General features: G+C 42.5%; 1 protein-coding gene across 2 annotated transcripts in view; it reads left to right on the forward strand.

The window, feature by feature from the left end:
* CHUK (component of inhibitor of nuclear factor kappa B kinase complex) overlaps positions 1–23,148 on the forward strand; it is a 154,233-nt gene extending 131,085 nt beyond the window's left edge. For both annotated transcript variants that reach the window (XM_029609573.1, XM_029609572.1), the window contains exon 21: positions 21,761–23,148. In XM_029609573.1, coding sequence (XP_029465433.1) covers positions 21,761–21,787 — 27 coding nt within the window. In that variant the 3' untranslated portion in view covers positions 21,788–23,148. The remainder of the gene's footprint in view (positions 1–21,760) is intronic.
* Positions 23,149–25,547: the final 2,399 nt, after the last annotated feature.

A 25,547-nucleotide genomic window follows, 5' to 3' on the forward strand; every position in this document is an offset into this window, starting at 1 on the left:
GTAACTTGCCAACGTTTATGCTTTATCCTATTTTCTTCTGTTGGATCCTTCTTCCAATTTTTAAATGAAGATCTTTTGGATAAAATAGCTCCTTTCACCTCCCCTTTTTTTTTTTAATTTTTTAAATTTATTTATATATTTTTCATATTACATAGTCATATAATTCAAATACATTATTGTATTGCAATAATAAATTCCCAACAAAATAAATCTAAATATTCATTGATTAACAAAACCTAGATGGTAATCATTAATATGTTGGAAAGGAACTTATAACAAAATATTTAGCTATATTGTTAAGAAAACAAGAAAAAAAAATCTGAGCCCAATTGGCTTAACAAGAGAAGAATTTTTAAAGCAAATTTGTATTAAGTAATCAGCAACCATACAATTGGCTTATTTCTAATCCCTGTATATCAAGGTTCAACCGGTGACGAAGTTACGGGTACACGTGACTCAACAAACTGGTTTAAATGTTCCACTTGCGTAAAAACAAAAGATTCCGTTCCTCTTTTTAACACACAACGGCAAGGATACTTTAACATAAATGAGAAACCTAATGACAATACTCTTTGCCTTAGTTCAAGAAATTGCCGTCGCTTAAGACGTGTAGTTAATGATAAATCCGGGAAAATCTTAACATTTTGTCCTAAGTATAATATAGGAAATTTCTGAAAGTAAAGTCTCATTAGAGTACTTATATCAGCTATAGATATTAATGAGACAATTAACGTTTCTCTCTCTAACACTTGTACCGCTGAATTTTCCAAAAAACTGGTTAGATTAGTTGGAACAGAGACTGCTAAGCCAGAAGTTCTTTTTTTTAAGAAAAAACAAGAATTTACTGATATCATATTGTTTTCAGTGAAACAAAGAGCTTCTGTTAGGAATCTCTTAAAAGAAACATATGGAATTTCCCCAGCTATTCTGAGAAAATTCATAACTCTTACATTAAGTTGTCTAGTGTTATTTTCAATTGCTTCCAATCTCTTAGAACATAAAGCCTGATCTTTTAACAAAGCTATATTCACTGCCTGTATAGATTTAATATTCCCTTCTGCTGAATCAATTCTTGTGTCAATTTCATTTACTTGCTGTTGTATTCCCACAAACTGCTGAGATAAATTCGAGGACACTGTATCTATCTTTTCCTCCAGTCTATTGACAGTCACATTTAACCCGCTAACCAGGTCCCATAGCGTCCCCAATGTTACCGTTTCAGGTCTAGTTGTTTTTGGCCTTACATCCTCAAGCTGTTCTCGTCGAGAAGACTCCCTAGCAGACACTGCTGCTGTTGTAGCTGCCTTCTCTTGCTCCAAGTCCGCCACGGAGGTAGCTCCCTGTAAAGCAAGCGGCTGACCAACCACTTCGGTAAGTGCCGCCGCTGCTCCTTCGTCAGTGGCACGTTGGCCAGGGGGAGGCCGCAAAACAGGGCTAAGGGAAGCCTCATCCTGGGGAGCCTCTCGTTCTTCTACCAAGGGGCTTCCAATGGATTCACTGGAACCCTTAAATTCCAATTGTTGCATAAATTGATCTATTTCTAGCTGTAATAAGGGAGGTAGGGGTTCTGAGGGAAACACCCTCACCTTCCCTTTTCTTTTGTGGGCATAACAACTGGTAAAACACACACAAAAAAAAAAGAAATGCTTAGAAATAGAAAGTTTTACCGGTGCTGTCCAAATGCCAATGGCTCAGTGATAGAAGATGGTTGCTCGGCCTGCTCCGGACTAAGCCGGACCAAGCCGGCTTAGTCCGCTTTGGCGGCACGCCGGCGGCGGTGGGGGGCCGCTGCCGCACAGGTTTTGAGTGCGCTCCGTCTCCTCCCCTCACGTGGGCCTCTCTGCTGGTTATTCCGGGCTGAAACAGGGGGGCTGCAAGTACCGGTCTCCCAAGTATCTCGACACTGCTGCACAGGTTTTGCGTGTGCTCCGGCTCCTCCCCTCACGTGGGCATCTCTGCTGGTTATTCCGGGCTGAAACAGGGGGGCTGCAAGTACCAGTCTCCCTCACCTCCCCTTTTAACCATGCCGGTAATCGTTTTGCCTTTTTTCCACCTTTCTTAATGTGTGGAATACATCTGGACTGTGCTTCTAAATGGTATTTTTTTAAAAATGACCACGCCTCTTGGACATTTTTTACTTTTGTAGCTGCTCCTTTCAGTTTTTTTTCTAACAATTTTTCTCATTTTATCAAAGTTTCCCTTTTGAAAGTTTAGCACGAGAGCCGTGGATTTGCACACTGTTCCTCTTCCAGTCATTAAATCAAATTTGATCATATTATGATCATTATTGCCAAGCGGCCCCACCACCATTACCTCTCTCACCAAGTCCTGTGCTCCACTGAGAGTTAGATCTAAAATTGCTCCCTCTCTCATCTGTTCCTGAACCAATTGCTCCATAAAGCTATCATTTATTCCATCCAGGAACGTTATCTCTCTAGCGTGTCCCGATGATACATTTACCCAGTCAATATTGGTGTAATTGAAGTCTCCCATTATTACTGCACTACCAATTTGGTTAGCTTCCCTAATTTCTCTTAGCATTTCACTGTCTGTCTCACCATCTTGACCAGGTGGACGGTAGTATACTCCTATCACTATAGTCTTCCCCGACATACAAGGGATTTCTACCCATAAAGATTCAATTTTGTATTTAGTCTCATGCAGGATGTTTATCCTGTTGAACTCTATGCCATCCCAGACATAAAGCGCCACACCACCTCCCAGGTGCTCCTCTCTGTCATTGCGATATAATTTGTACCCCGGTACAGCACTGTCCCATTGGTTAACCTCTTTCCACCATGTCTCTGAGATGCCAATTAAGTCTATGTCATCATTCACTGCTATACATTCTAATTCTCCCATCTTACTTCTTAGACTTCTGGCATTAGCATACAAACATTTCAAAGTTTGTTTTTTGTTTATATTTTCATTCTGCTTTTTAATTGATAGGGATAAGTTAGAATTTTTTTAGCTCAGGTGAGTTTTTAGTTACAGGCACTTGGACTACTTTTCTAATTATTGGAACCTCACTGTCGGGATGCCCTAATTCTAATGCATCATTAGTATCCTTTGAAGATACCTCTCTCCGAACCATGCGCTGCTGAGCGACTGTCGGCTTTCCCCTTTGTTCTAGTTTAAAAGCTGCTCTATCTCCTTTTTAAATGTTTGCGCCAGCAGTCTGGTTCCACCCTGGTTAAGGTGGAGTCCATCCCTTCGGAAGAGACTCCCCCTTCCCCAAAAGGTTCCCCAGTTCCTAACAAAACTGAATCCCTTTTCCTTGCACCATCGTCTCATCCACGCATTGAGACTCCGGAGCTCTGCCTGCCTCTGGTGACCTGCGCATGGAACAGGGAGCATGTCAGAGAATGCTACCTTCGAGGTTCTGGATTTAAGCTTTCTACCTAACAGCCTAAATTTGGCTTCCAGAACCTCCCTCCCACATTTTCCTATGTCGTTGGTGCCCACATGTACCACGACAGCCGGCTCCTCCCCAGCACTGTCTAAAATCCTATCTAGGTGACGCGTGAGGTCCGCATGTTACCAAGCGATCCTCACGCCCACCAGCCACCCAGCTATCTACATTCCTAATAATCGAATCACCAACTATGACGGCCGACTTAACCCTTCCCTCCTGGGCAGTAGGCCTTGGGAAGATATCCTCAGTGCGAAAGGACAATGCATTACCTGGAGAGCAGGTCCTTGCTACAGGATCCTTTCCTGCTGCACCTGGTTGATGCTCTCCCATCATGAGACCTTCTTCCTCCAAGGCAGCACCAGGGCTGCCAGTCTGAAGTTGGGACTTGACTACTATGTCCCTGAAGGTCTCATCTATATACCTCTCTGTCTGCCTCAGCTCCTCCAGGTCTGCCACTCTAGCCTCCAGAGATCGGACTTGTTCTCTGAGAGCCAGGAGCTCTTTGCATCGCATGCACATGTACAAATTCTCACCGGTGGGTAAAAAATCATACATGTGACACTCTATGCAAAAGACTGGGAAGCCCCCCTCTTGCTGCTGGACTGCTTCCTTCATCTCAATTTTGATCAGTTCCTAGTTAAGTTTTAGGTTGCTATGGGAGTAGGAATGTGTCTAACATCCTTTAAATGTATTAGTGAATTCACTATGTGTCTGGTGGTGGCCTACCGGGGTCTGATCGAATTCTCAATAATGTTGTTTTTTGGTTGGTTTGTTGTTTTTTTTTTTTGGTGAAAGTGGCACCTGCCTATAAATTAAGGGATGAGCTAGGGGTTGGTGGGGGAGGGGTGGGAAATACAAACAGTCTAACTTCAGTTAGTCAGTCAGAGTGACTCACTGCTCTCTTGATTAACAAATGTTGGTACCTATTCAAACCCAATCACACTACCTCAACACCTTTCCAAGGTGAGTAACTGAGCTGAACTATTCAACCTTTTTACTTAGGTATACACTGCTCCTAGCTTATTTCTAGCTTCTGGCTACTTTTTGTGTTTTTTGTGGGTTTTTTTTTTTTTTTTGTTAATACAAACACTCAGTTTGTATTAAATACAAACACTCAGTTCTTTAAAAGTCTGCAGAACACTCAGTTCTGCAGACTTTTAAAAATAAACACACTACCTACTGCTTACTAGCTACCTTATTGACTATTTAAAAATACAAACAGTCTAACTTGTTTATTCACTGCCTTTCTGACTATTAAAAGCACAAACACACAAACCCACTAAATAATATTCCCAAATAGTTAACTTTGCCCCAATACTTTTAAAAAGACAATGTCCCAAGCAAAAACTTACTGATTCCTTTCAGCCACCAGCAAGGTGATCCTCTCCTCTCAGTGTTCCCACTGGAATGTGACAATGAATTCCGGAGCTTAACTATGCACCAAGTGAAAAAGAATTTTCTTTGATTTGTTTCAAATGAGCTATTTGCTAACTTCATAGAGTGCCCCCTAGTCTTTCTGTTATCTGAGAGAGTAAATAACTAATTTACATTAACTTTTTGAAGTCCTTTCATGATTTTGTAGACCTCTATCATATCCCCCTCAGTGGTCTCTTCTTCAAACTGAACAGCCCTAACTTCCTTAGCCATACCTCATAGGGCAGCCGTTTCATGCCCCTTATTTTGGTCACCTTTCTCTGCACTTTCTCCAGTACAACTAATCTTTTTTGAGTTGCGGCGACCAGAATTGCACACAGTATTCAAGATGCGGTCTCACCATGGTGCAAAACAGACGCATTATGACATCCATAGTTTTATTTGCCATTCCCTTCTTAATAATTCCTAATTTTCTGTTTGTTGTTTTGATAGCCACAGCACTCTGAGCCGACAATTTCAATGTATTATCCACTATGATGCCTAGATCTTTCCTGGGTGGCAATTCCTAAGAGGGAACCTAAAATTGTATAACTACAGCAAGAGTTATTTTTCCCTATATGCATCACTTGGCACTTGTCCATGTTAAATTTCATCTGCCATTTGGAAGCTCAGTCTTCCAGTCTCACAAGGTCCTCCTGCAATGTATCACAATCTGCTTGAGATTTAACTAATCTGCATAAAAAGCATTGGTCCATGTACAGATCCCTGAGGCACTCCACTGCTTACCTTTTTTCACTGTGAAAATAGACCATTTAATCCTACTCTCTGTTTCCTGTCTTTTAACCAGCTTGCAATCCACAAAAGGACATCGCCTTCTATCCCATGACTTTTTCGTTTTCTTAGAAGTCTCTCATGTGGGACTTTATCGAACGCCTTCTGAAAATCCAAATACACCACATCTACCGGTTCACCTTTGTCCACGTGTTTATTCACCCCTTCAAAAAAATGTAGGAGACTTGTGAGGCAAGACGTCCCTTGGGTAAATCCATGCTAGCTGTGTCCCATTAAACCATGTCTAAATGTTTTGTGATTTTAGTCTTTATAACAGTTTCCACGATTTTTCCAGGCACTGAAGCCAGGCCCTCCATTCTATAGTTTTCTGGATCACCCCTGGAACCCTTTTTAAATATCGGGGTTACATTGGCCATCTTCCAATTTTCAGGTACAACAGATTATTTTAATGATAAGTTTCAAATTAATTGAATTAGGTCTGAAATTTCATTTTTTAGTTTTCAGAACCCTGGGATGTATGCCATCCGGTCCAAGTGATCTACTACTGTTCAGTTTGTCCATCTGACCTACCACATCTTCCAGGTTCACCATGATTTGGTTCAGTTTATCTCAATCATCACCCTTCAAAACAGTCTCTGGAACGGGTATTTCCCCAACATCCTCTTCATTAAATACTGAAGCAAAAAATCATTTAATCTTTCCGCGATGGCCTTACCTTCCCTAAGTGCCCCTTTAATCCCTCGATTATCTAACAGTCCAACCAATTCCCTTGCAAGCTTTCTGCTTCGGATATATTTTAAAATTTTTATTGTGGGTTTTTGCATCTGTGGCCAGTTCCTTTTAAAATTCTCTCTTAGCCTATCTTATCAATGTCTTACATTTAACTTGCCAGTGCTTATGCTTAATCCTGTTCCTTCTGATGGATCCTTCTTCCAATTTTTGAATGAAGATCCTTTCACTAAAATAGCCTTTCGCCTCACTTTTTAGCCGTGCTGGCAATTATTTGACCTTCCTTTCACCTTTCTTAATGCGAGGAATACATATGGACTGTGCTTCTAAGATGGTATGTTTTAACAATGTCCATGCCTGTTGTATACTTTTTACCTTTGCAGCTGCACCTTTCAATTTTTTTTAAACTATTTTTCTCATTTTATCAAAGTTTCCCTTTTGAAAATTTAGTGCTACAGCCATGGATTTACTTACTGTCCCCCTTCCAGTCATTTTTTCCAATTTGTTCATAATATGATCACAACTGCCAAGCAGCCCCATCACCATTACCTCTCACCAAATCCTGCGCTCCACTGAGAATTAGATCTAAAATTGCTACCTCTCTCAGTTCCTGAGCCAGTTGCTCCATAAAACTGTCATTTATTCCATCCAGGAACTTTATCTCTCTAGCATACCCTGATGTTTCACTTACCCAGTCAATATTTGGGTAATTGAAATCTCCCATTATTACTGCACTACCTATTTGGTTAGCTTCCCTAATTTCTCTTAGAATTTCACTGTTCGTCTCACCATCTTTGCCAGATGAACAATAGTATACTCCTGTCACTATATTCTTCCCCAACACAGAAGGGATTTCTACCCATAAAGATTAAATTGTGCATTTAGTCTCTTACAGGATCTTTATCCTATTAGACTCTATGCTATCCCGGATATAAAGTGCCACCCCGCCACCAAAATGCTCCTCTCTGTTATTGTGATATAATTTGTACCCTGGTATAGCACCACCCATTGGTTATCCTCTTTCCACCATGTCTCTGAGATGCCAATTAAGTCTGTCATTCACTGCTATACACTCTAATTCTCCCATCTTGCTTCTTAGACTTCTGGCATTAGCATACAAACATTTCAAAGTGTGTGTTTTGTTTGTATTAACATTCTGCTTTTCAGTTGATAGGGATAAATTGGAATCTTTTAGCTCAGGTGAGTTTTTAATTATAGGCACTTGAACTACTCTTCTTATTATTGGAATCTCTCTGTTGGGATGCCCTAACTTTAATGCTTCATTAGTATCCTTCGAAGATACCTCCCTCTGAACTATTCGCTTCTGAGCGACTGCTTTCCCCTTTGTTCTAGTTTAAAAGCTGCTCTATCTCCTTTTTAAAGGTTAGCGCCAGGAGCCTGGTTCCACCCTGGTTAAGGTGGAGTCCATACAGTCGGAAAAAGAATCCCCCCTTCCCCAAAAGATTCCCCAGTTCCTTACAAAACTGAATCCCTCTTCCTTGCACCATCGTCTCATACACCCGTTGAGACTCCGTAGTTCTACCTGCCTCTGGGGACCTGTGTGTGGAACAGGGAGTATTTCAGAGGTTCTGGATTTTAGCTTTCTACCTTAGAGCCTAAATTTGGCTTCCAGAACCTCCCTCCCACATTTTCCTATGTCGTTGGTGCCCACGTGTACCATGACAGCCGGCTCTTCCCCAACACTCTCTAAAATCCTAACTAGGAGACGTGTGAGGTCTGCTACCTTCACATCAGGTAGACATGTCACTAGGCGATTCTCAGGCCCACCAGCTGTCTACATTCCTAAAAATCGAATCACCAAATATGATGGCAGACCTTGCCCTTCCCTCCTGTGCAGTAGCCCTGGGAGACATATCCTTGGTGCGAGAGGACAATGCACCACTTGGGAGAGCAGGTCCTTGCTCCAGGATCATTTCTTTCTGCACCATGTTGATGCCCTCCGATTATGAGACCTTCCTCCTCCAAGGCAGCACAGGGCTGCCAGACTGGAGTTGGGACTTGGCTATGATGACCCTGCAGGTCTCATCAATATACCTCTCTGTCTGCCTTATTTCCTCCAGGTCTGCCACTCTAACCTCCAGAGATCGGACTCATTCTCTGAGAGACAGGAGCTCTTTATATCAGATGCACACATACAATTTCTCACCAGCGGGTATAAAATCCTATATGCGACACTTGATGCAGAAGACTGGGAGGCCCCCTCTTGCTGCTGGACTGCTGCCTTCATCTTAAATTTAAGTTTTAGGTTGCTGAGGGAGTAGGACTGCATACACTTAGGGTCCTTTAAATGTATTTGTGTATTCACTATATATCTGGTAGTGACCTTAAAGGGAATGATTAAACTCTTGATAAGCTCTGGGGAATTTCTGAATTTAAGTTAAAATGCTGATTTTTTTTTTTTTGGTGTGAAAGTGTCACCTGCCTATAAATTAAAGGATGAGCTAGGAGTGGGAAATACAAACACACAAAGTTCTGTTTTTTTGCCTGCCTTTCTGATTACTTATTTAATACAAAATACGCAAAACTCCTGGTTTTTGAGTGCCTTCTGATTAGTTATTCAATACAGACACACACACACACACTAAATAATATACCCCAATAGTTTTATTTCTCCCCAATACTTTTAAGCTTTAAAGGTTCCTCAAGCAGTACTTACTGATTCTTTTCAGCCACCAGCAAGGTGATCCTCTCCTCAGTGCTCAGTACAGTTGTTCATTTTGTCTATGATTGATTATTGCAGTGGGCTTTACAAAGGTCTCCCCGCCTCCTGTCCCTGTATTTTGCATATCTTACAAAATTCAGCTTTCCATTTGGTCATGAAAGGTTTGCCTTGGGACCATGCCAGCTCTCTTTTGCAAGCACTGCACTGCCTATCCCCATTGCAACATACTTGTTTTAACATTTTTATTTTTAAATCAGTCAAGATGAATGGAACAAATTATTTATCACGTTTATTAATGCCATATACCCCTGTCAGAGTCTCCAGTCCCAAGAAATGGGTTAGTTAATGTTAGAGATGCTCATCTGAAAGAAACTAGTGGAGCAGTAGCCTAGTGGTTAGAGCAGCAAGCTATGAACAACACCATCAGTGATCTATGAGACGAATGAAGTCTTGCATTAAGGATAATTGTAGATAAATCACTGGTAGAGTTTGGAAGATCAGGGTGTTGAAGTGATCACGTGGCTCCTGAAGAAGCTATATGCGAAACCATGGCCGCTGTTGATCCATGATCACTATGAATTAGCCACATTTGAATTTCTAATGCATCATAAGAAAAACAAAAAACATTTACCAATGATGGAGCTGTCCGGACGGCCCATTGAATGAGAAGGCACGCTGTCATGCTTGCTGATACATTAAAGAAAATGCAAGATGAATAAGTTAAACTGTCGGTTATTTTGGGGTTTCCTCTTTTTGATATCAGTATTGGTGGAGATTCCTGGCTCTTTTTTTCTATTACTGATGACATCCAGATCATTTCCAGTATAGGCCTGAAGTCTTTGATCTCTCTAGACAGATTTGAGTGCCTAATCAAAATTGCCAGTTGGCTTCAGTCCTTTAAACTGAAAGTCAATCTGGAAAAGTTGGAAGCCATGTGGTTTATTAGGGATATTGATCCTAAGACTCTACCTTCTCACATGATGGTTGGCTGTCTCATCCAGCTTAAGGATATTGTTACCACGCTGGGAGTCAAATTGGATCCTGTGCTTAATTTCCCTTCCCACGTTTCCAATATTGTTCAATGCTCCTATTGCTTTCTGTGATTGATTTGACAGCTTAGGCCTTTCTTAGATTTACATGATCTTAAAACTTTAACTTAGTCTGTTTTAAGTTGCCTAGATTACTTTAGATCTTTATGCCATGCCTTTCAAGCTTAACTCATAAACTTCAGATCGTACAAAACTATGCTACTAAATTTATATTCGGTAAAATGAAATTCGACCATCTTACACCTCTCTTACAGAATCTTCACTGGTTTCCTATTTCAAGTCACTTTCAGTTCAAAATTGACTCTTATTTTAAAGGCGCTCCACTGGTGAATTCCCCTATATCTTACAAATTTCCTTGTTCCATATCAGTCAGGAAGAGCGATGCACACTACACGATTAGAACTACTCATATTGCCATCTCCTAAGGGAATCCATTTTAGAATGAGCTAGTAAAATGAGATTTTCCTATTTGGTCTCTAACCTATGGAACACTCTTCCATTATCCTTATATCTAGAAAAGGAAGTTTGTAATTTCCTAGTGTGTAGACAGATAGACTCAAGACCAGTGAGTTTATGCTCCCCTGTCAGCAGATGAAGATGGAGCAAGTTGACATCATAGAATATATAACCCTGCAGTGTCCCCAGCCTGCCAGTATTCCAGCATCTCCCTATGAGGATTGATTTGAACTTTTTGAAAGGAGAAATTTGAAATTGTAAATCCAGGAAAAGAAAGCCCTGCTCTCCTGCGGTGATACCTAAAGGTCCCTCCCCTAGTTGAGAATTCCTGTGGCGATTTCCATGATCCCTTAGAGGTGTGCTTTGGTCCGGTAGCTGGGTTTCCCGGCGTAGACTTAGCTGCTAGTTCAGCTGAAAGGCAACGGATGCAGGAGGCCGAGCATGGCAGTGATGGCAGATGCCCTCTCCCCCTGCAGCAGGAGACTGTCTTTGTACTCAGCCGGTAAGCGCTGAGCTCAGGTAAGGTTTAAAAAAAAAAGTTTTACCTGAATCAGAGACAGTTTAGAAGGGTTTCAGCACTTTCTCCGTTCTCAGCGCACAGTGCCAACGTGCATTCCCAGTCCCACTGGGGTTGGGAAACTGGGCAGCCTGGTGGGTTGAGTGGCCCCAGTGGGATAGGCCCCACACCTAGGCTTTTTTATTTTTTTGGCACGCTACATGGTAGGCTGCCATGGCCGTTTTTGCATGGTCTTTTGTGTTCTGCCCTCTATAGGCCATTGGTGTGCGCAGTGTGTCAGCTCTGAGGACGCATTGTGCGCTTGTTTTTTGGGTGCGCTTTTTCATGGACAAACTTTTTTACATGCTTAATTTGATGTACAGGTTGGGCATGCGCATTGTTGCACTTCTGTGTGCTTAATTTTTGGCCATATTTCATTTTTGAGCACGAGCCGTTCTGATGCACATTTACTGCAGAAATAGCACTGGTAAGCAAGAAGCTTAAATGTCTTCCTATTTGTGTTGCCTGTCATATTAGCGTTTTTCAACCTCACCTGGCTTCTAACCTGTGTCAGCGCTGCTCGGACGCTCAGGGAGAGTTGTCTTCCTCGGATTTTGCTAAGCCTGGCTTTTCTAATTCTGATGATTGGTCACAGCCTTGACTTGGGGGATGCTAGATTTTGGTTCTCCCTTGACTGGCTCCTCCGCTGGTAAGGACAGTTCTGTGGGACCAGCTCCAATTCCTTCTGGACTTAGTCTGGACCCAGCTGCTTTTTCTTGGGTGGAATTTTTTCAAGGCTTACAAGCCTTTCTTCAGATGCAGTTCTCTGCTTTCCCCATTTCTGTCTGGTCGGACCCTCAGCCGGTGGCTCCTCCCTCTTCCAGTCCTATGCTTAAGTGCCAGGGCTCAACTCTGCTCCCTATGGTGGTTTCCGACAGGAATCTGGATGGCACTGATGATGAGGTTGATCCTGATTCCCTGGAAGATGGGGAAATTCCTCCAGGGCGGGAACCGTATTGAACCATGTTGTGGTTCTTTCATAGAGATGTACTGCTGGCCCTGATTTCCCAGACCTTTAAACAGCTGGATGTTCCTGGTTCGGATGCTTTGTCAGAGCCGAGGAACAATCCCATTTTGGTTTCCTTACTTAAAGCCTCTTTTTGTTTTCCCAGTCATGGAAGCCATCCAGGAATTGATTGATCTGGAATGGGATGCCCCAGAGGTAAATTTTAAAGGTGGTTGGATATTGGAAAGCCTGTACCCCCTGGATCTGGCTGTGAGAGAGCGTTTGCATTTTTCCAAAGTAGATGCTCTGGTATGTGCTGTGTCTAAGTGGATAACTATCCCCATATCCAGGCATTGTCCTGTTGGGAACCTTTTTTGCGTTTTTCTGATTCCGGAGTATCCCTCAAGACGGTCCCTTCCTTCTTGCCCAAGGTTGTCTCTTCCTTCCACGTCAACCAGTCGGTGGAACTCCCTGTGTTTTCCCCAGAGGAGATTGCGGGTACGACTGGGGGCGATCTCCGTAAACTAGATGCAAAACGAGTCTTACTTCGCTCTCTCCAGGTTACCAATGACTTTCGAGTCTCTGACCATTTCTTTGTTCTCTGGAGTGGGCCCAATCGGGGTAAGCCGGCTTCTAAGACCACTATTGCAAGGTGGCTGAAGGAAGCGATCTCCTCGGCCTACCTTTGCCAAGGTCGGGCGGTTCCCGAGGGCCTGAAGGCTCATTCACTGTGCTCTCAAGCTACTTCCTGGGCGGAGAGTCAGTCAGTCTCTCCGCAGGAGATTTGCAGGGCCGCCACTTGGATGTCTCTGCGTACCTTTGCTCGACACTACCATCTGGATGTGCAAGCTCCGGTCTTTGGTTCTTTTGGGCAGCAAGTGCTTCGAGCGGGACTGTCTCGGTCCCACCCGGTTTAGGGAAGCTTTGGTACATCCCACAGTCTGGACTGATCCGGGTACGTACAGGGAAAGGAAAATTAGTTCTTACCTGTTAATTTTCGTTCCTGTAGTACCACGGATCAGTCCAGACGCCCTTCCCTGTCTGTTGTCTTTTTCTGTCCTCTCGAAGCTTGATTTTCTTGCAGGTTGCAGATTTCAAGACATCATTTTTGTGCAAGAATACTGAGCAAATACACCGGAAGCTTTGGTGTTTTCAAGTACCAAGTATATGCAAGAGCGGTTAGTTTCTATCGTGTTTACTCAGTTGTTCTACAGTTGCTCCATTGAGCTTTATGGTTTCTTGCTTGATCCTACTCTGGTTTTATTGTTTTCTGCTTTGACATTCGTTATACTGAAGGGTTACAGGATAGGCTCTGTCCTCAAATAGGATATCCTTTCAGTTTTGGTCTGTCTCCACCTGCTGGAAAGGAGGCTCAACCCACAGTCTGGACTGATCCATGGTACTACAGGAATGAAAATTAACAGGTAAGAACTAATTTTCCTTTGAGGCAGCGGCGATGAGTTTACAGATTGCCTCCTGTTGTGCCCTAGTGGCAAGATGTTGTCTTCTCTCTCAGGAAGTTGAGTCTGGAGGGAATTCGAGAGTGGTTATGGAGCCTGCTGCTGCCTGTTTAACAGACACAAGTTGTGATTTGTTCCAGACCTCAGCCAGAGGGGAGTGGCTTTAGAGATAGCGGCCATTGTCAACTAGTTGTGAAATTGATCAGCTGACACAGCTTCCAGAGCCAATCTTACCAAAATGCCCTTTAAAAGCTAGCTCTTGTTTGGGAGCAAATTGGAGAAACTGGCCAGTAAGTAGGGTAAGTCTCCTGTGCCTCGATTGCCAGAGGATAAGAAACAGTTACAGCACCCCTTTGGTATGAGGGGTCATTTCCAGGGTTCCAGGCGTTTCTATCCCTACAGCAGGATGACATTTTAGTGGACTCAGCCTTTCAGTAGGTCTCAGACTTTTGACCCCGGCAGCCCAAGAGAGGAGCGGGCTTGAGTGGTGGACCTTCCCAAGCTTTCCAATGAAGGTTTGCTGACCTACGTTCCGGAACAGGAAATAGGGGACGTCTCTCTCTCTCTTTTATCGGAGGTGGATCCTGGAGGTGCTACGCAAAAAGGGTATGTGCTGGAATTTCACAGTATTCCTCCGGACTTGTTCATGGTGTCCCATTGCTACTCCCCGCAGAAGAAGCAGGCAGTGGAGTTCACACTTCAAAGGCTTCTCAGACTGAGGGCTGTGGTTCCTGTGCCCATGTCTCAAAGTATGGAGCGATATTCCATTTATTTTGTTGTGCCCAAGAAGAAGGGCTCCTTTCATCCCATCTTGGATCTCAAGAGGGTCAGCCATCACTTGAAGATGACTCATTTTCGAATGGAAACCTTACGCTGTATTGTAGTGGTGTTAGGAGTTGATATCTGTTGGGAGTATCAATCAGATAGGAGTTAGCAATCTGTTATTTAGGAGAGTTGTGGGTGGATCCTTGGACCAGTGGCGGATGACCACGCCCCTGGGGGAAGATCCCGAGAGGGACCACCAGTCAGGTTCAGAGTTAGGAGACAGACACACACTAGTTCTTTTATTAGACAGTATACTGAACCACCAGAGGTGGCAATAGTGAGCTGGAATGCCCGCCTGGGCTGTAGTCCCTCAGATACTGGAACAGCAATCCCTGGATGCTGAGCTGTAGAGAAACTGAAATATAGTGAGTAGGTAGGGTATGCAGAGTTCATGTACCGAACCTGATGGTAACACTCACACAATGTCTCATAGGAGCCCAGGAGCTGGAATGTATAGGCCCTCGAGGAGCGAGCACCTGGTTCTAAGGAAAGCTCTGAGAGAGCTATGGTAATTCACTGATGTAGTTGGCAGTGATGACTTCCAGGCTGAAGAGAATAAAGAGCAAGTCTGGGAAAGAGGGCCCTCGAGGAGCGAGTACCAGTTCCAGACTGTCATCTGAAAAACAAAGGAGAGAGCGAGGCCCCCGAAGAGCGGGTACCCCTGCTAAGTCCAAGGAGGCAGAGTAATTTAGGTAGAGTAACCCCTTGCTAACTCGATCTGTTAGCAAATTCTAAGACCTTATATATCCGTCGCGGGTGACGTCATCTTAGGGGGTTGCCCCTGGATTTGCGCCATCGCCGGTACTTCAATCGGGGCCGCGCTGTGCGCGCACCCCTAGGCCTCCAGGAAACATGGCGGGTTGCAGTGTCTAGCTGGTCCGGGGATGCCGGAGGTCTTCGGCAGAAGGATGCCGCGGCAGCCAATCTTCCCGCGGGCGAAGAGGAAGGCACCAAAGAGGTAAGGAGGGCGGAGAGAGGGCGTCGGAAACCAACGGACACAACAAGCGGTGGTGCAGTCGGAATTTCTGACCTCTTTGGATCTGTCAGAGACTTACCTTCATATTCTCATCCATTTGGAGCACCAACGCTTTCTACTCTTTGTGATGTTGGGGCACCATTATCGGTTTCAGGTGCTGCCTTTTGGTCTAGCCACCGCTCCAAGAACATTTTCCAAGATTTTGTTGGTGATAGTGGCAGCCTTGCAAAAAGAAGGAATCCTGCTGCACCCATTTTGGATGATTGGCTGATTCAAGCCAAGTCTCAGGAAGAGAGCCGCCTGGTGACATGCAAGGTGATCTCCTTATTGCAAGAGCTCGGTTGGATATTGAACCTGACCAAGAGCAGTCTTCAACCATCCCCAGTCATTGGAGTATCTGGGGGTCCGGTTGAACATGGGACAGTTCAGATCCAGAGATTGTCTCAAGTGCATCAGTTGATGAATACCATATGCTCGGCAGTGTGGTCCTACCTACAAGTACTCTGCTTGATGGCAGCTACCCTGGAAGTGGTGCCATGGGCAAAGGCGCATATGCGACCTCTTCAGTACTCCCTGCTATCTAGTTGAAACCCACAGTCTCAGGATTTTGCAATTCAGCTCCACTTGCTGATAGAAATCAGCTCTTGCCTCAAGAGGTGGTTGCAGGAGGATCATCTGAGAAAGCAGAGTTGCTTACCTGTAATAGGTGTTATCACAGGACAGTAGGATGTTAGTCCTCACATATGGGTGACATCATCAGGATGGAGCCCAGTCATAGAACACTTCTGTCAAAGTTTCTAGAACTTTGACTGGCACCTACTGGGCATGCCCAGCATAGCACCAACCCTGCAGCCAGCAGGGGGCCCCCTTCAGTCTTCTTTTTTTCCATGCAGCAGTAGCCACGTGGGTTAAGGAGCTCTTCAGAGATTCCTTTCAGGAATTTTTCCTCACAGAAATTCATCAAAATTTTCAAAAAATTGTTATTCCACAGGGGTCCCCTTATAGATATCTTTGCTCCACGGTCAAATGGTAAGTTTTTTACCTGCTTGCGGTTGATTCCTGTCAAGTTTTTCCCTCATGGCCTACTGGCCATCGACTGCACCGCGGCTAAATTTTCTCGAGTCCATGGCGTCAGGTTTCCGTCTGTGCCCTGACTGCACTCAAACGATGTCCATCACTGACCTTCACACGGTCTTTGTGATGTGTTTGGGGTCCGACCATGATGACCTTACTTGCACCAAATATGCCCAAATGATACCAAAGTGTCGCAAGGCTGGGCTGGAGAAGATGGGACTTCTCTTTCGGCCAAAAACCCCAACTCCATCGATAGCTTTGACGTCGTCTGAGTCAATACCGTCTACTTCGCGCCAGCACTGGGAAACCACTGCTGCCCGACCATCTTCAACGACTCCGCGGGTGTCGATCCCCTCTGTTCCTCTCCACCCTACGTTCCTGCCTAAGGTGGTGTCTGACTTCCATCTTAATCAGTTCATCATCCTGCCAATATTCATTCCCAGATCTCACTCACACCAAGGTAAACAAGTCCTGCACAGTTCGGATTGCGAGAGCCTTGGCCTTTTATCAGGAGCGGACAGAACCCCATAGACCGTCCACACAGCTTTTTGTTTCTTTTGACCAGAACAGGCTGGGGATTGCTGTTGCCAAGGAGATGCTTTCCAATTGGCTAGCAGACTGCATCTCCTTCTGCTTTTGCCCAGGCAGGATTGCATCTTGGGGGTCATATCAAGGCTCACTTTCTATGATCCATGGCAGCATCAGTGGCCCACTTGTAAGCAGTTCCAGTGGAGATCTGCAGAGCTGCAACATGGTGTTCCATGCGCTCATTCACATGACATTACTGTTTGGATAGGGATGGCTGATCCAACAGCAGGTTTGGCCAATCTGTCTTAGGAACTTGTTTGAGGTATAGAATCCAGTTCTGTTTCCACCTAGGGTCCATTATTTCTGTTCAGGCTACCTCCCTCTTGTTACCAACAAGAGGGAGGCACCTGTTTGTTGGTTCCTTTTTGTTGGGGGGGGGGGGCGCAACTGTAACTAGGGATTCAACCAAGAGAACAGCTATTACAGATAAACAACTTTTGCTTTCTACCATTACAATCACCTAAATATTAACATGCTTTGAGATCTTTATATGCCAATAAAATAATTTAACAGAACTGTTTCCCCATATTCAAAAATATGCATGATGTTGCTTTTACAGTAAATTACAAAAATAAAATGTACAACTCCAGATTACTAAAGTCTTCTAATTTTATGTTGGTATAAAAATGTTTTAAATATTATTGTTCCTTATCAAAACACAACAGTATAACATTTCAAAGGATTAAATGTGGTTTTAGAGAAAATATATTGGGAGAAATACACAGAAGTCAGAGTCTAGTTAGCAAACTAAAGCAAACAGTTGTATCTCAGCAAACAACAAAGTTGATTCATGTTCAAAAAAACTATCCTTTAAACTGAACCTTGGGGCTTTACTTGGTTTTTGGAATAGGGCTTTTGTCGGGCTAGGGCAGCTGAGCAGGCTTTTGGTTCTTCCTCCTGTTGCTTCTCAAGGTTTGGCAAGGATGGGCTTAGGGAAGCAAAAAAATTGCCACTTTTCTTTAAGCAGCACTTCAACAAGTAGAGCACCAACATAATATTTATGCTGAAAAAAATGCTGTAAACCACCTTGTACTAAAATTGAAAAGGTGGGCTAGAAATAGAAAATATAATAATAGCCTCCTGCATGGTTGGTGCATACCAGTCCTGTAGGAATTCTTTCCCCTCTAGGCTCTTGCAGAACTCTGTAAAGGAAAAGATTAGTCCTCTAGCCTCTCATCGGAGAGGCAGTGGAGTACATCCGAGAAATGCTTCACAATCCAGGACACAGCTGCTGAGCCATTTAAGTCTCTCCTTAGTTAAGGGGTCATGTGTCACTGTGTTGAGATCCCTGCAGCCAAAATGTTTTAAAATACAGCTATAGACAGATTACAGCTTGCAGGCTGAAAACCTGATCTGAGTCGCAGGATTTATGTCCCATTACGCTGGCTTTAAAGGCATCTTTACTCCTCCCACTGAGCATTGCCTTTGCTACAGGAATTGTAGCCTGAAAGCTGCTTGCACATTCTGTGCCTGATGCAATAAAATGTAAGTAAAAATATAAGCGCCATTTTTAGCTTGCATTTTCATTATTCTCACAGTAAAAGTTAAGCATTTTTCCCGTAGACATAAAATGGGAGAAAGTACATAGTGTCATGTAAAGTTGACAAAAGAAATAAAAAAAAAAAAAAAAATGAAGGCAAAGAAACAAAAGCATGTACGTAAATAGTGCATAGGTGATATAACAGGAATATATGAAAGCAAAAGCACTCATACATATAAAAAGTTTGCAAAATGTAGGAGTTGTAATAAACAAAATATCAAAATACATGAAAGAAATTGTGCAGCATGGTATCCAAAACAAAAAATGACATTTTGTCAGTGTGGGTCTTTATTTCGCTTTTCTAGATTTTACACATATTGCTGCTTTTTATGCATGCTATGTGCAACACACAAAGAGAACATAGAAACCCCCCCCCCCCCCCTGCATATCTAAATCAGTTGGCACAACAGACAATTGCTAGTAGGTTTGTTGTGCTGACTGACTTGCGCTTGCACCTAGAGAGTGAGAGAGCCACAGTCGTCAAGGGTCCAGATTAAAGAGGAAGACCTACAGCACCCCAAAGAATACATTTGGGCTTTTTCTATATACCCCAAAAGGAGGATACCATGCCAAACTTGTTAATTTGGATCTTTTTATGAGCCTAACCAAATTTCTTGACTAGCTTTTGGGAGCTAATAACTTCGTTCCTCATGTGAGAACAAAATGAAAAAGTCAGAGAAAAGTTTGCCTGCAGATACAAGTGACTCATAAGTTACATTTCATGGTCACATGAGTGGAAAGGAGGATGTGGAGGTTGATGTGTTAGCATGATAATTTTGTACTTCTGTTACATTGGGGCCGAGGTAATAAAATAAGACCTGCAGCAAAACAGGCGCTAGTTATGAGCTCGGGTTTTGATCACCACGAGCAGCTGAAGGTGCTGCTTCTGTGGGATGTAAAAAAAAACCAAATTATGCAAATGATTTACGTGCAGAAATCCGTGCACACATGGGGAAATGCGTGTACGTAAGCATGGTAGGGGCCTATGTAATAAGCGGCTGCATCTGCGCTTAAAACCCTTGCTGACAATCCACGCATAAAAGTGAGCGAGCGAGCGAACGGGACTCTCTATTAAGCGAAAGTATGACCCTGGAAAGTATTTTTAATATTTCAAATAACTGTGTTGCAGAAAACATGGCAAACATTTTCATGGATTCTAATTCACACTGGCATAGCAGCGAGATGGGTGCTTAACTGAACACCAGTCTGGATGCTCAGGTACCAACATAGGCACTCAGCCAGGAGTGAATATGGATGCTCTGGTGCCCAGAAAGGCGCCTAGCAAATGTTGCTGTTCAGGCACTGTGAGCTAGGCGCTTAATTGGCGCAAATGTATACGATCGGTGCCCAGAAAGGCACCTAGCAAATGTTACCACTCGGGCGCTCAGCTATTTACAGATCTGGCCACACAGTCACCCAGAAAAGCACCTAGCTAAGCTGGCCACACAGATACTGACATAGGCCCCCCAAGTCGGCGCTGACACTTAACTCGTTTCCTGACCATGGCAGTAAAAAACTTGCATTAAAAAACCCGCACTAGCATTAGCGTGGCTCCCTGCATTGCCTATGATTAGCTAATTGCCTCCTTTGCTTGTCGTTAGCATGCATTCACACAGGAAAAAACTCGGGTCTGTAAGCTCGTTCATACGCTTTTTTCCTGCGCACAAAACCCTTATTCCATCCTTGTATAGGCCTCTGCTGGAAAATGTGTGTACAGGCGCGCACAAACCCACAACAGCTTCAGCGCACCTTATTACATCGGCCCCTTTGTGTGGTAATTTATTCAAATATTTATAGATGCCAGATGTCTTTGAACGTTCAAAGACATCTGGCATCTATTCTTCTGTTGTTTCCTCCGCGGCTATCATAGATCGCCTTCCTCTTTGCTTCTTGGGTCCTTCAAATATTTATATACATTATCTACAAGTCTAAGCAGTTTACAATGAAACATCCATAAAAGATAACAGCATTTATCATCAAAACCTACCAAACCAAGCAGAAAATGGTCATATACATTTTTCCAAATCAAGATTCATCGTAGAAATTGTAGTGTTTCAAATCATGTAGTATCCAACTTTTGGATCATTTTAACTTCAAATTTCTTATGTTCCTGGATTGTTTTGAATTTTCTGTTTAGTATCCTGATCTTAAGGTCAGGTCCCAAATATATTCCCTTGGCAAGGTGTTGCCTTGCTCTTGTGATGTATAATTTTGTTGCAGGAAGGCTAGTACTGGAGGATCAGGGACTGTTTTATTTAGTAATTCATCCTCCAAGAGTAATGGCTGCAGGGCTTTTATGATTGATTTTTCTAGGTTCTGTGATACTTCAGGAAGTGCTTACTTTATGGTATTCCTTTTTTTGTAATACAGGAGGTTTGCTATGGGTGTTTTAAGTGAAGATAAAATGTTCCTGGAGTTTATTTTAGGGTTGTAGCCTATATGTTGAAGGATTTACCTAGGATTCTGAGTTTTGTCCCTTTCTTTTGGGTTAGAGTATATACGGTGATACCATATGGATTTGCTTTGTATAATGGTCATTTTTATGTGATATTTTGAAGCTGAATCTGTGAAGGTAGCTACATCTGTCAGCTGGTTTTTCTGTATATAAATGCTTGTAGAAGGCCACTGTTGATTGAGACACTGGTATCTAAAAAGTTAAATCTTTACATAGAAATTCTCTTTTGAATCTAATGAAGGATAGAATTCATTAAAAAAAAAATTGTAAAATTGTCTCTCTTTCATTAGTCCAAATCATACAAATGTCATCAATATACTGGTAATCCTTGTAAGGGCTAATCTGGTATCCATTCCAAAAAAAAATCTCCTCCAATCCTGTAGTGAAAAAGTTGGCATATGGTGGTTTATCCTACTGTCCATTTTCTGTAGATGTCATTAAAGAAGCAGAAAAAGCTGTGGGACAGGATTAACTTAATTTTGTAACAGTTTCTGGTGTATTGGTTGTCCAGGGTGAATGACTTCAGCTGCATGGGGCATATTGCTTTAGAGTGATTGTACAACCACTGTGCCCAGGAAAAATGACAAGAGGCAGTTGTACCTTATAGACTAATCAGTTTGAGGCATGAGCTTTCGAGGACAGAGACCACTTCATCAGATGAAGCTTGAACTGCTGGGACTTTGATGTACAATTGCAAATCAGGATTTTCTGGTCTGTTTCTGCTCTTAATATTAAACTAATAAAATGGTGTGAAAAATACTTGGCAAAAAAAATCTACTGTTGAAATTTTGTTTGTATCCAATATAAGAACAACTTAAAATGTTGGTTATTTTGTTTTCCAGAGTCTTGATTGGAGCTGGTTGAAATAATGCAAACCAGTGAATTGAAAACAAAAAAGGAGATGCAGCGAAGATCCTCTGTCCATGCCTTGAGTTCTCTCTACTACATAGATAGCTTGGAAACAGAAGGCAATGCTACAGACACTAGACAGATTAATGTTCAGTTAATCTGACAAGAGGTCTGGCCACGTTTTGTCGGTGCTGGTTGTACTATTTTATGGTACATACCTTGTATCATTCTAGCTTCTCATGATCTTGTTCATAATTGAGACCAGGCCAAGGCTTGGCAGCAGTTATGCATATATAACACTCAAACATGGTCACATCACATGATATCAATTGACATTACTGACTGATCACTTTAACTTAATAAATTTGCCTCATTTACTCAGACTTGTAATTGTTGCAAAACAAGCCATCTGATTTGTATTCCCATAGTTTGCTATTTGTTTGCTCCATTTGTAGCAATTCTTGAGTAAGTTCCTGCTTGGAGCTGCTCCTCATAGTTGCAGAGTGAGATGAAAACTAGATTAGTAAAATGATATCCTGCTCAAAGCATAGTGGGGTTTCACTATTGTCATACATAGACTTGACTACCTTGGTGCATGGATGTTTCTTCTGTTCCTCCGGAGGAGAAAGCATAAAGAGGTGCACCAGCGTGCTAAGGACAAGATTTAAAACTTGGTTAAAAATAGCAAAAACAGTGGGGTTTTTTTCTTAATCTGAGGGATGAATATTGCAATTTCCAGTACTATGCAATAAAGAGAGGGTTGTTTTTTAAGGTCACAAAAGTGAGGTAAAACATTTAGCTTGTGCTCTTATCAAATAGCACAAGTTTGGCCCAAGGCATAAACTTATTGATAGCAAAGCCTTGCTCAGAAAGATGTGCAAGTGGCTAAATCCTTAAATCTGTTTTCTAATTGATAGAATCCCAAGTTATAGCTTGTGCAGGAAAACTGCTTTGAAAATCTATTTTTCAGCTTACTTTAACAACTCTGAGAAATAACCTAGCTGGAACCTACCAAAATGTCTTAAATATGAAAAGAACAATATAAACACACAGTTCAAACATGAAGAGCCTCTTCAGTTATTTTTGATCTATCCAATGAAAATATTTAATATCTTTTGTACATAAAATGTGATTGTGCTTCATGTACAAAGTAGTACACCCTCTGTAGAAGAATAATTTCTGTATATATATATACCATGTGATAAATGTAATTCAGTTATTAATGTGTTTAGCAGGTGATTGTAATTCAGGTAGCATTTAACCCAAAGAAGCCAATACAATCTGTTGTGTGTGGATGTCTCTGAAAAGACTTGTGGATCAGTTCCATAGTGATAAAATAATGTGATTTTAAATTAAAATATTATATTTTTTATCAAAAGGATCATCAAAATCTGTTTTTACTTATTTTCAAAATATATTTTTACAAAATATTTACGTAACATAAAAATATGACACCAAAGTTTCAAAGCAAGGTCTTTTTTTTTTTTGTTAGAGGTAGGAAATTACATGCACGCAGCATTGACCATGAAAAAGCAGCAAATGTCTGTGGTCAGCTGCATGTAAAGTAATGAAATAATCAATGTGTCTCCAAATAAGATTCAGATACCTTAACTGGCATGACAATTTGTAATCCACAGAATGAGTAAAATAAAGGGGGAAGTGATTACAGAATAGAGATAACAGTAAGATAAAATTGCAGGAATCAAAAAGGACAGTAACCAGGATGATCCCCAATCCAAACAACCTGTGGGAATCTGTACTTATGACTTATTTTTGCTGTAGAATGATTTTTCTGGTTTGATTATTTCACGGTTAAAATTAAAATGCCTTACTTTGTCCTGTTGAGGTTTCCTGTTGTAGAAGGGGGAGTTCTTAATGGTTTTTGTCAAGACTTCAGATGGACAAAGTTTGTAGTTCGACCATTTGGGGAAACTTGTGCTTCAACACTAAGGGGTAGATTTTCAAAGAGTTACACGCGTAATATACATACATAACCCCCGAAAACCTACCCCGGCGCGCGCCAAGCCTATTTTGCATAGGCTCGGCGGCGCACGCAAGCCCCGGGACGCACGTATGTCCCGGGGCTTTCAAAAATGGGTGGTCCGGGGCGGGGTGGCAGTCCGGGGGCGATCCCAAGTCCTCCAGCACAGCAGCCATGCCGGAGGTTCGAGCGTCGGCAGCTGGCCAGCACGCGCAAGTTACGCCTGCCTACAAAAGATAGGGGGGATTTAGGTAGGGCTGGGGGGAGGGTTAGATAAGGGAAGGGAGGGGAAGGTGGGGGGGAGCCGAAAAAAAGTTCCCTCCGAGGCTGCTCCAATTTCGGAGCAGTCTTGGAGGGAACGGGGAAAGCCATTGGGCAGCGCCAACCCCAGATTTTATAACATGCGCATGTTATAAAATGGGGTGTACATTTGTGCGCGCCAGGTAGCGCACACAAATGTACCCCGCGTGCGTAAGAATAAAAATCTGCCCCTAACTTTTTTGATTTGACCATAATTGATAGTGTCCCTTTCCCATTCTCACTACATTTTTTTCTCATTCTTTTCTTTTTATTTAAAAAAAAAAAAAATCTACTAAAACTGAACTTCTATGCAATTTTTTTTTAACTTGGCGGCTCCCAGCTCACTCAAAACCAGCCTTTCATCTTGAAACAGTGCTATGAGCCTTTTTATTCACAACTACCCAGGAGGGTTCCCCCATTGTTAACCCTCTCCTCTCTTCCTTCTAGCCAAGCCATTCTATAAATCATCCTCTGGTAGGGATGATTTGTGAAATGATTTGTTGCACCCTTCAAAACCTAATATGCCTGCACAGAATTGTGCTGCTAGCTGTTGCCATCGTGCAGTGACCTTGAGTATTTTCTTTGTAGCAGCCCCCAACCTTAACCAGTCTTGGGAACCCACATTTCTCACATGAAACCACACGGCATTGTCATTCAATCATCAAAACAGTTATTTTAATGCAAGTTTTGTGCAAGTTAGTTGATTAAAATGATTTTTGAGTCATGGTTAAAAAAAAGAATAATAGGGCCAATTTTCAGTGATTAGGTTACTAACTTTTGGAATTAGGATCCTAAATTGGCCCTTTAGAAAATTTACTAGAGATGAGTGCCTAAATTTAGGATCCTAGGTTCCTAGATTTAGGGTCCTAACAAATGGGTGGCTGTGGGGGTGGAGTTAGGGCAAGGAAACAAACGTAGGAGTTTAGGACTGATTTTCAGAATTAGGCATCTAATTTAGCAGTCCTAAATTTAAGCAAATAAATAGCAGACCTAAATTTAGGATCCTAACCTTTAGGCCCCTAAATATCAGGAATTTTCTGCTGAAAACTTAAGAACCTAAATTCAGCTGAAATTAGGTGCCTGACTTAGTCACCTAATTTACTCCTAGATTCATCAAAATGCTGTAATATTGCAGAGAGAGAGAGATACTGAGATATTAAGGCCTTCATAGTAGTCTAGTATTTATATCTTTATAGGAGGGCCAGCTAATAGCGCGAGGTGAGGTGTTGGTGGTGGTTTAGGGGCCAGTTTTTCATGCAGAGTGAGAAGTATGAACAGCACAGTACACCTTGGTGAAGATTTGATGTCATTTGGAGTGAGGAAAGTCTTACAAAGATGACATTTCTACTATGTTCTTTTGCCCTAGCTTGATGGATTCTCAACGGGGTATCATCAAGCTAGGGCGAGATAACATAGTACAAAATCTTATCTTTGTGAGACTTTCCTCACTCCAAATGACGCCAAATCTTCACCGAGGTGTACTGTGCTGTTCATGTTTC

Source organism: Rhinatrema bivittatum, chromosome 7 (assembly GCF_901001135.1).
Source record: "Rhinatrema bivittatum chromosome 7, aRhiBiv1.1, whole genome shotgun sequence".
In the NCBI taxonomy this organism is placed as follows: domain Eukaryota; kingdom Metazoa; phylum Chordata; class Amphibia; order Gymnophiona; family Rhinatrematidae; genus Rhinatrema; species Rhinatrema bivittatum.